Here is an 11,956-nt window from a genome sequence, read left to right on the forward strand (position 1 = left end):
TTTTAATTTTAATGTAGGTTGATACATTTTAATATAAATTTTAATTTTAGACTTTATTATTAATTTTTAAATAGGATTCAAAATTAATAAATGAGATAATGAAATATTTGAAATGAGTTCCTCTTTTTTAATGTACTTTATTATTAATTTTTAAATAATGTAGTTGTAACTTTGTTCCCCTTTTTCTCTCTGATGGAAAAACGTGAGGATTTTCAGTTTTTTTACGTATTCATCTTCTTCACAGAAGACTAAAAGAAGTGATATATGTAATTTTTCTCCCTGACTCTTTCCCTCTCAAAAAATTAATCTCCCTCTCTCCCAAAATTCCGTGAGCCCACAACTCTTTGGATTCTCATCCCAGAGAATACAAAAAGCTCCAATTCGTGGTGGTCATCTTGGATCGATGGTTTCGAGTTCATGGCAGTATGTGACCAATTTTGGAGAAAAGAAAATACGTGAAGAATTTTGTTCTTCAAATGTAAGGGTTTTTAAACCATATTCTTCCTTTTCTTTTCTTAGAATTGCATGCTGTAAATTTTGTATTATGCATAATTTTTGCATTCTGTAATTTCATTCTGTGTAAAATTGAAATTGGGACCGATCTACGTTTCCGCTCAGGGTCTTCACAGGTTCCTTTAATGGGAACTCTGATTGAACTAGTATATAAAGAGACTTTAGGGCTATGGTCCCTAAGATACCAAAACAACAAGCATTCAGTCTCTCTTAGCTCCCATCTAGAGAGAGATCTCACTTAGGCCATTCAGATTTTTGATTGAGGAAGACAATAGCTGCCTTATAATTGTCGTCAAATTTACAATAGAATCAGGTATGTTATTTTTGACAATTTAGCACAAATAATCCTAAGAATATATCTATTCAATATAGATTTAAAGTATTTATGCTACATTTTCACCTTCTAGCCATTCTCAACACATCCTTATTCAAATATTTCTCATTCGCAAGCTTTGATTTTAGCTCTAGTCCTTATCATTTCCACTTAAATTTTGCCCATTATTGGAAATCTACTCCATGAGCAAATATATTACATGTTAACCCTTTAGTTTTTTTTTTTTTTCTTTTTCATTTAAAAAACAAATAGAAAAGAAATGATAATGACAAATAATGGAATAGGGGTGTACATGAGTTGGGTTGGATTTGATTTTTTGGACCAACCCGAAAATTCGGGTTGATGGGGTTGGCAACCTAAATAATATCTCCAACCCAACCCAACCCTTAAAATTTCTGTTGGGTTGGATTAGGTTGTCGAGTTATTTATTCTTTTTCTTTTCTTTTTTATTACATTTTTTATTAACTTTAAATACTTAAATTTGTGTACAACACATACTAATAATTAAAATTTCAATAAACTCAAATGTTAAATATCAAAATCCAAGATATTTATTACAAACTTCATATAAACATCACAAAAATATATATGGGTTATAATATTTACAAGTTATAATATATATATGTATATAACTTAGATTTTTAAAGGTGCAATCCGAACCCTACCCAAAAAAACATTAAAAAAAAAAATTCAACTCAACTCAATCTAAAATTATAACTAATACAAACCAATTCTAAGAATTTAGATTGAATAGTCAGATTGTTCGAATTATCGGGTCATTTGAACAACTTTTAATTGAATGAAAACAAAAAAAAAAAAAATAGTATATCAAAAAGAAAAAGTATACCTTAGGAGACAGAAAATAATGGTATAAGCTACGTGTGTGGGTTTTTGCCCGACCTTGTTGTGTGGCAGCAATAGCCTCTTGGCACGTGCCTTACGCCTTTTAATTGTTTCCTTTTTTTCTTGGTTTATTACTTTTTTACCATTTTTCATTGTTCTATCACATAACACATGCAACATAAAATTTATAGTTTTATTTTATTATATAGGGAAAAAACTAAAAATATCAATGAAATAGTCTTTTAGATCATCTATTTCAAATAGGTGTAACTATTTACATTTGACCAAGAAAGACTAAAAAGAAATTTACAAGAGCAATAATTAGTTGCAACCTTATGAACTCGCTTTCTTTATACATAAAGAATAATTTTTTTAAAAAAAATAAAAAGTGCCACGAATATTTCTATCGGGTACTAGTTAGGTTGGAGGACTGCATCCAAGGTTTTTTTTTTCCAATTTATAAAAATTTGAAGGACAAAAAAAATTATCAATTTGAAATTACAATTTTAGTTCTTGAACTTTTAAAATGGTTGAATAGGTCTCAAATATTTGATGTTAGTTAAGTTGAACATTTTATAGTTTAAAAGTTAACTCCCTTTAGTAAGTTTGTAAATTTTAAAAAATATTAAAGTTCATAATCAAATTTGTAATTTTGAAATTGAGGATTACATAGAAAAAAATATTAAAATTCAAAGGCTAAATTTAGAATTGATGGATGATTTTTGTGTTGAAATAGTTTTAACAGTTAGTCAATGAGACCTTTTCTTATTGAGGGAGAAAATTAATATTAAAACCTTTAGTTTATCAAATGAGTCACGAGTTAGAGAGAGATCTAAAGTCAACCAATCACACAACCAACTTAAACTCATGTATTATGATTAAATTGGTGTTTCAAATTATATCCATAAATTTAAAAAAATCCTCAAAAATCCTCATTTTTAACTTTTTGAAGGGTAAAGTTTGTTTCAAAACAACTGACTTTTGACCCCAAATTAATCAGGAAAAAAGTTCGGTTATTTAAAGTAAATAAGTCTAAAATATACTTGCATTTCGTTTTTTATTTTTTATTTTTTAAAATTAAACCTATTTCTTCTTTTTTTTTAACGGTTATCAAATGGGACTATTTTTTTTTTCAATCTTTCATTTTAACCTCATGACCCCAATTTTTTATTTTCATTGATGATTTTTTCGTAGCTCTCACTCCCAAATTTACTCCTTGTTTACATTTGTTCACGTAAACCATACCTAAGTAGTCACAAAATTTTTCGTCCATGAATATAATCAAAAAGCTTCTAAATTTTGTTTTTACTTTTGAGATTGAAGAGCTTCACCAAAATCAATCCAATAACTAGGAATATTTGTGATAATTTAAAGTTAATATTACTATTTATCTAAGGAAGTACTCAAAATAAAATTTAAGAAAATGAAGATGTTTTCACTTTAGAATATGAAAAGTTATTTGGTCTAAGAATTTTGTTTAATACCCAAATATTATAGAGTAAGATAGATTGTCCGATAAGATTAGTAGATATGTTTAAAATGGTCCGAACACTTATGGATATAAATAAAAAAAGAAAAATTACTTGGTTTGGGTAGGTTATAGATAGTCATTTCATAGTTACCCTTCCTGCCCTTGGCTTTACCAATTTTGTAAACTATATTTTACTATTTTCTGGTATCAATGGGCAATTACCGGCCGCCGAGACCATCAATTTCAAGTCCCTACGAAGAAAAGATTTTAAGTGGATCTAAATTCAAGCGTCATAGATTTGAATTTCAACGTCTTGTCAACAAATTATTCAAAACTGTTCGTGATTGTAAGTGTTCGAATTATTATTCTTATACAGCGCTGCAATTCGATTTCAAATAGTTCCAAATCAACTTCCCAAACTTGTCGATGAGAAGGAAGCTTCCTCGAAAGACGACAATCCGAAGAACAAGTATTGTTTAATCTTTTCTGTCTATCACAGGGCATTACATATTGCGGAAAATTCCACGTTGGTGTTGAATCTTCTTTGCGATTTCATGTTTCGTAACCTACGTGGTTGGTTAGTCGTTGAATGGCCTTTGACAAGGCTGTGAAGGTATTCTTTTTCTTCGTTTCTTTTCAAATTTTGGGTGACTCTCTTTTAGATTGTGTTGTTTCTGATGAGGGTTTTCTTGTTGATGCTCTGGGGATAGGGTTTTCGAGTCTTTTCGGGAGGTAATTTTCTTTGATTTTTTATTTTATTACATGTTTTTGTTGCTTTTGTTCTCGGTTGCTTTAGCGATTTCCATTTGCGATTCGTCCTGATTATTATTCCATTGATCCATCTCTGCCCCTTTTAAAATGGTTCTGGAATCTTGCTTTCTTCAAGACAGGGGCAAGTGGGTTTTTGCTACTTTTTCATTGTTTAGATCCAAGTGGGATTAAAGTTTTATTTTAAGCAATGAATTTGTCAAAATTGATGATGGGGGGGGGGGGGGGGGGGGGAGGGGAAATTAGAACAGTTTGCTTCAATTAGTTAGTGATGGGGTTTTTGATCTGTGGTGTTATTTGAAATTCCAGAACAAATACATGGAGCTTGCTAATGCGGAGCCTGTTGCTAATGGAGAATTGGATGAAATGGAGAGGGAACCTTCAGCACGTCTTCTTTTGCGGGAGGCTGGTTTGTCCCGTACGCATTTTCCGGGCATGGTGAGGAAGAGAGCTTACATATTTGATGGAAATGGCAATTACTATAACAAGGAATGGGATCTTATTGAGGGTAGGGGAAAGGAATTCTGTTGGTATCATGTTGAACTTCCAAAAGGAAATCAAAAACTGGCCCAATCTGCTCAGTATCTCATTGATGTTCTTTGCCCACCTTTGAAACTTCAAGATATTCTTTCCCTTATAAGCAATGGACCCTTTTGTGGACATGTTGATGGGGCTCTTGTCTTTAGAGTCAATTCACCTGGTCCTGCATCTAGTGACTTTACATTCAGAATTGCTGCTAGAATTACTGAGAATTCTGTCATCACCGTGTCTTTAGGCCGTGTTCCGAGATTAGGATTCTCACCGGTCGGTCAGTCTCTTCTCTCGGAGGTTCCTAGTGTGGAGAGCCCCTCCCACTTTAGAGGTGAGCAGAGAGAAGGTGGGGGCATTGTGATTAGGGAGCATGTTCTTGAATTCTTATTGACAATGAATCACTCGGAAGAGGCTGATAATCCTGTGCCAGCATCCCTCTCAAATCTGGTTGTTCATATTATTGATACACATATGGATCACCTTCAAGATGTTGTGACTAAGCTTGAGATTGAATTGGATTCCGTGGAGCTTGAAATGGATAAAGGTATGTGTAGTTCTTTCCTTTTTTTTTTTCCTTCCCCCCAACATAGATGTAGATTCAACACAATTTCATAGTTTAGAAAAGGATTATGAATAATTCCTTTCGAGATGGAATATGGGTCTTAATTAATTCTAGGAACTGGAATTTTGTCTTGCCCAATTACTTCATTCCCACTGATTAAAAAGAAATCATAAAGAAATGTGTATTTTTATATTCCAGAGGTGTACTTGCTTAATACATTGTCACGTCGGACTCGTTTGGTTTTTTTAATCAAGAGCATTAGCCATATCAGTTCATTACATGTAACTGTGCGCCATTGTATGTCATCTGGTTGCTTTGGAACTTCCTGAATTATTTTTCTTGCTCCTCCGTCCGTTGGTGGGCTGTCTTAAACATTGCAGATATAATTGAAAGATGAAAATGGAACAATCAAAGTTTACAATATTTATCTATTATCATGAACTTTTATTCTTCCTATAATCTCACTGACAGAATACGTGATGTCTTTTTGGATTTTCCATGTGTAATATTAGAAGTACATTCTTATGCTGTTTAGGTGGATTCGCCTTAAAAAAGCAAATGCTCGATGACCGAAGATTCCCCAAAATGAACCTTAATTTGCAGCGGCTCCTGCAGGTAGTTTCTCAATTCATTTTCTTTTACTTTCTCTCCTGTTTTTCTAGACCAGGGCCACCCCGACCTTTCTGGGTTGTGTTTATTTGATTTTTGTACCTTGATAAGTTTCTAGTAGGCCATCAATCGGTCTTTCGAAGTCATATATTTTTAGTCCCTATCGTTCAAAGATTCAAGAGAAGTCATATATTTTTAGTCCCTATGATTCAAAATATTCAAGAGATCCTAATATGTTATGCCTTTTAAGTTTAGATTTTATGTCTAATGGGACATTTGTTAACTTATAATTTAAACAATTATGCCACCAAATACTCAAAGCTGCGTAAAGTCATCCCACTATGTGATTTAAAATAGTCTGTCACGCAACTGTTTACTCGAAGAAGTTAACAATTGAGACTTACTAGACACAAAATAAAATATTTAATTTCATATTAGAATTCTTTTTTGGGTGTTTGGCCCATTAACTTCATAAATTGGTGTTAAATAACTCAATTCACTAACTTCAACAGTGTTCACTTTGAAATTTGCATATTTATCGAGAAACACCATTTTTCCAACTCTGCATCCCAAACACAAACTTCCTAACTCCAACATATTACTTCAAAACTCACTCAACGTCCCAAACACTCCCTTAAAGCATAGGAACCAAATAGACGACATCCTCTGAAAATAGACATAATCTTACAAGTTCACAAACTAAACTTGTAATTTAATTAATTTTAAATGATTGCTAGATAATTGATCAGACAGGGAACAATGGACCTTATTGGAGGCTTTTGATAAGGGTGAGGATCAAACCCTTTGGTACTTGTTCCACAATGATCTGTTGATCTGTCAGATCAAAGATTCTCCATAAATGACCTGATGTTTCAACCTACCATAACCTGACTGTTGACCTCTTGCTTAGCTCATCAAGGAATCATTGACTTGAAAATCGAGTTGCTGTTGACATATCTTGGCAAATGAATTTTTGTATGAATGGAAATGAATTGAACCATATGCTTCAATCTAGGAAATGCAGTATGTAACCATTGTACGTGGAAGATGATGTTTGGATGTTCGTATCTTGTGCCATTGTTTGTCATGCTTATTAATCTTCCCTTACGTATTTGTTATCTTTTTGTCTGTCTTTTCATTGAGCCCAGGTGATTGCACATGGGGAACAAGTCTATCCACGAGTAAAAGAGAAGTGTTCATCTAAACAATGGTTTTCTAGTGAAGACATCAGTGCACTTGAGGAACTAATCGGACGATTAAGACGGTTGAAAGAGAATGTGGGATTTATAGCGAACCGTGTCACTGCTATTCAGGCTGGCCTTGATAGCTGGCAAGCCGAGCAAATTAACAGGAAACTCTATTATCTATCATTTCTTTCAATCATATTCTTACCTTTATCCGTCATTACTGGAGGTAACTAACTCTTTTGAAAAACAGTTTTTAGTTTCATTTCTTTTTCCATGATCTGATCCATTTGAAGAAACTCATCCAATTGTTTTGGAACTGTCCTGGCAGTATTTGGCATGAATGTTGGTGGAGTACCATGGACCGAGCAGAGAAATCCAGAGTTGAAAGAGGGATTTCGCAACGTAATGTTTCTCTGCGTCGTAATGCTACTACTGGTGCTGCTCTGCTTCAGTTTCCCCGCTCTTTATACCTACTTAGCGACGTGGAACCGGCGTAGAAAGATGAGAAAGAGCTGGTCTCTCAACAGAAAGTCTTTTCTGAAGAGAACTGTGAGAAATGGGGTTGAAGACAGGGGAGGAGGCTATCTTCGGATTTGATGATATGATATGCCATCCTTTTCATGTGCTCGGTTTGTTCCAACCATTAGACGAATATGCCCTTTTGCAAACCCAGCACCTCGGTCTTGTTCTCGTTCTTGATCTTAGATTTGTAAGTTAAACCCTTTAACTACCAATGCCTGTCAAATTCCAATTAGTCGATAACTAATGAGATATAGTACATTCCAACTGTATCATCCTCCCTTAGCCTGGGAGACTTGAAAGAACTTGATTGCAGTTTGTTTCAGGTCAATGAGGTTAGCCAGTTTTATCCTAACATGGTTTTTGTTTCTTCATATTTGTAAGCTCTTTACATGTACAGTTTCTTTTATTCTTTTTTTCCTTCCTCAGAGATTTGTATTCACATTGTTGTGCATTGTCGATTTTTGGCAGCATCAATGCTTTGATCAGTTCCTCATCCACCTAGATTGCTGTACTTATTAACATTCATCAATGATGAATTGCAACTGTTAACAACAATGTTTTTCGTGGATAAGATTATTTGTTGTCACTCCATGTAATGTCTATTTGGTTGTTTAGCAAATTCATGATTTTGTATAACAAAATGGACACGCAATGATCAGAATTCGGTAACCATTTGAAATTTGTTTTTGAAAATTAAACTTATATATACTACTTTTACTCGTATAATTCCTTTGTTTTCTATCCATAACCAATGTTTAAAAAAATCAATTTAAAATTTGAATACTAAGATCTCATTTGGTAATCATTTAGTTTTTTGTTATTGAAAATTAAGCTTACAAATAGAGGTGTAGTTGCAAATGTAGCAATAAAATCCAAAATATTAACAAGCATAATACTATGCAAAAGAATTTGTAGATATAGCAAAATTTAGATCCAACTCCCTAAGCCTATGAACGATAAACTATGTTGTTGGTAGAAGTCTTTTAGTGATAAAATGTACTACTGATAGATTTTTTTATATTTGCAATTCTTTAAAAATATGTTATAGACTTGATTATTAACTCCTTGCAATTATACTTAAAAATCCTCATTCCATCTCTAAATTTCTTGTCTTGTTACCTACTCTTTTACCGATGTTTTTTAAAAAGAAAAGTCAAGTTTTGAAATCTAAAAGAAAAAGAATTGAAAATTTGTTTTTAGATTTTAGAATTTGGTTAAGAATTCAACTTCCGTAAATTATTGTAAGAAATTATGATGAAATATACTTAATTTTCGATAACAAAAAATAATAAATGAAATGGCTACCAAACGGGGTCTAAATTACTTTTGTTTCTAGAATTTAACTAAGAATTTAAGGGTTTCTTTAAAGAAAGGTAAGAAAAACATAATATAAGAGCAAACATAAATTTCAAACACATCAAATTATAGATAAAACCGTGGTTAAATGGGGCCACAATATTTAAGTTTATAATTATGGTTTCCATGTATGTTTATATATGTGTATGAGTCCAACCTTTTAAGACTTCAAATTTATTTTGTGTAATTAGTTTTAAAATCAAGCATAATAATCATGTGATATATATTTGGGAGTGATTTTGAAATAGTTAACATCACTTTTGTCATCTTTAAATTTACCATAATTTTAATCATCCAAAATTAATTTTCATGATATAAAAATTATATTTAAAAATGTAAAATTAACTATTAAATAAATTTTGAGTGATTTTATATTTTTAAGTAATTTTGGACATTAAAAAAGTGAATTTAGCAATTTCAAAATGACTCTAAAAAAGACAATGAGTTATTAATACATTAACATTTTTAATAGTATACTAATTTGAGCAAAAATTGAAATATATACCCTTTAAACTACTCTTTCACTAAAACAAAAGAAGTTCAAATTTTCATCCTACATGGTGTGAAACTATATGTTCACACAAAACAATCTTGTTGAATGAGAAATTTCGGACCAAGCACAAATTACCACGTGATTTCTAAAATTCATGACAAGATTACAAATCATCATATTTGAGACCAATTAATAGTTGACACGTGTCCCAAATTGAAATTGAAGACATAAATTGGCAAATTTTGATGATGCCACGTGTTTTCATCATCGTCGTTGTATTGAATAAAATTAATTTCGTCCAATTTGATATTTATTATTTGAGCTAAAATCCAATTGAGCTCGAAAATAGGACCAACTGAGCGTAAGCCCACAAAACCCAATAAAGAACTTTATAAATAGATGAGTTCTCTTCATTTATGGGGATCAAAAATTTTACATTTTAGAAGGCACAGAGAGACTTCTCCCATCAATTAGAAGACTCTGTAACTTCTGAAGCTAACCACACTTGAAGATTGAAAGTCTTTTGGAGATACAAACATTCTTCCAATATTTCAACTTCAAGAACATCACACGCTCCACTTCCTCAAATCAAGCGTACACATTCAACCGAGAGAGAATTAGACGATCAAATACTAGAGATCGAACCATATCCACATCAAATCTACATCAACCCAAGTTCAACTACGCGGAATAAGTTTCTCTAAAAAACCTAGTGCGAACAAACCTATTTGATATGTTGACCTAAACATAAAAAAACCATATTGCGACTCGTACATTTTATAGATACTAGATGTTCGCACAAGATTTCTAGAGATACTTATTTCGTGGAATTGAACTTTGTATTTGTATCAATTTCAGTGTAGCAAGTACAATCTCTAACACAATAATTCTTTGATGCGTTGAAAATAAACTTTAATATTTAAACTAGTTGATCTTCTTGGACGATTGGCCTTTGGGCTTGTTAACTTCTTAGATGATCGATTTTTGGGCTTTTTGACCTTTTTAGATGATCGATTTTTGGGCTTGTTGATCTTCTTGGATGATCGGCCTTTGGACTTGATGATTTCTTGGAGGATTGGTATTTGCACGAGGTTTCCGGAGAAAACTTGTTTCGTGGAATTGAACTTGAGTTGATGTTGATGTTGCTTCGATGTGATGTGGTTCGATCTCTAGTACTTGATCCTTTGATTCTCTCTTGGTCGAATGTGTACGCTTGATTTGAGGAAGTGAAGCACGTGATGTTCTTGAAGTTGAAGTCTTAGAAGAATGCTTGTATCTCCGAAGGACTTTAGTTTTTAATTGTGATCAGTTTTAAAAGCCTTCTAGTTGTTGAGAGAATTCTCTTTAGGCCCTCTGGAATATAGAATTTCTGACATCTACAAATGAGGAGAGCTTCTCTATGTATAGAGTACTCTGGTGGGCATCATGGGTTTGAGCTTGGTTGGTCCATGGCCCTGACCCTTGGGTCCGATTAGTTGGACTTGGGTTGGGTTGGTCCATGAGTCTGGCCTTTGGGTCCAATTAGTTGGATTGGAGTCTGATTTGACATTTAGGTAAAATTCAATTCATTTTTGGGCTTAGTTGGACTTTAACCCAAATAATTATTGGGGTTGATGCTCTAAATCTCATATGGTCCTATAGTTTCTAACTGTAACATACAAACATTTTATTTATGTAATAAAATATTGATGTTTTATTTCAAAATTAGTTGCATTAACCACAGACCAATAAACTAACATCCAATATTATCTTGTAGCTTAAACATGTATGTAGAGACATATGGGTGGATCATGTTTAAGTGATAACCTAAATGGTCTATAGTAGATGGATAAGGCTGGATACTTTATCCTTGTGACACTACAAGTATGGCCCGTTTTGTAGATATTACAATTGTTGTAAAGTGCTACAAATTATTTGATCTTGATCATTCATGTGGAGACATGTGAGAGGGGATATTCTATACGAAGGAGTTTGTATAAGACCAGACCACAAAATATTTAGTCTCATTATATAATGTCATTCATAATAGAGACTTACATTTCACCAAGATAACCACAGGTAACATAACCTGAATCTTGATTGAGTTATGAACTCCTGCCTATGAAGGCAGTATTTTGATTTGTATGGTTGAGAGTGACTAGATCATCGATTCAACAAGCCTACCATTTTGAGGATTCGTCTGATTTGGGAGCTGGGAACACAGCTACACAAGAAGAAATTCACTCCTTCCCCAACGTCAGGATAAGTAGATAAATTGCTCCTTTAAGGGCTGATTCTAGGGCTTGAACAATGTGGGCCACACTCTCTCCTGGCCCAAGAGGGGTTTGGTCATAGTTGAATTATGATTTATTGTTCATTAGAGGGATTAATGGTACTTAAGGAGTTAGATGTAACTACAAAGGCAAAACAGTAATTTGGCCTAGCTGTACTTACGAGCAATTTATGAAGGGTCATCGTACTGTTGATTGGTTATATTCAATGGATACAAAATATATCTGTAGTGTAAAGAGTGCAGCTGTCGGTCTTTAGTGGAGTGTTCGACAGTTAACGGATGGTGAATATCGTGATTAAAGAGTTTAGTCAGTTGTTCACGTATCGTTGAAGCTTCAAGCTACAGGTTCATAAGGTCCCCTTGGTAGCTCAATGGATTGAAGTTGAGAATCAGTTTTTGGGTTAGTTTGAAATGTTCAAATTAACAAGAGGGAATTTGATTATATATGATATAATTAAATTAATTCAATTATATATGATATAATTGATATGATGT

The 11,956-nt window shown here is 32.9% G+C and overlaps 1 protein-coding gene across 4 annotated transcripts; it reads left to right on the plus strand.

Moving 5' to 3' along the window:
* Positions 1-3,387: 3,387 nt before the first annotated feature.
* LOC120091286 (zinc transport protein ZntB) lies at positions 3,388-7,911 on the plus strand. Of its 4 annotated transcripts, none has more exons than XM_039049254.1 (6): positions 3,388-3,774; positions 3,872-3,893; positions 4,239-5,004; positions 5,558-5,637; positions 6,780-7,044; positions 7,147-7,911. In XM_039049254.1, exons 3-6 carry the CDS (start codon positions 4,248-4,250, stop codon positions 7,413-7,415), a joined length of 1,371 nt encoding a protein of 456 aa, XP_038905182.1. In that variant the 5' UTR covers positions 3,388-3,774; positions 3,872-3,893; positions 4,239-4,247; the 3' UTR covers positions 7,416-7,911. The 4 variants fall into 4 exon arrangements, with proteins under 4 accessions (XP_038905182.1, XP_038905179.1, XP_038905180.1 ...); XM_039049252.1 differs by lacking the exon at positions 3,872-3,893 and having other exon boundaries at positions 3,396-3,507; positions 3,661-3,774; XM_039049251.1 differs by lacking the exon at positions 3,872-3,893.
* Positions 7,912-11,956: the final 4,045 nt, after the last annotated feature.

Source organism: Benincasa hispida, chromosome 11, assembly GCF_009727055.1.
Source record: "Benincasa hispida cultivar B227 chromosome 11, ASM972705v1, whole genome shotgun sequence".
Lineage (NCBI taxonomy): Eukaryota > Viridiplantae > Streptophyta > Magnoliopsida > Cucurbitales > Cucurbitaceae > Benincasa > Benincasa hispida.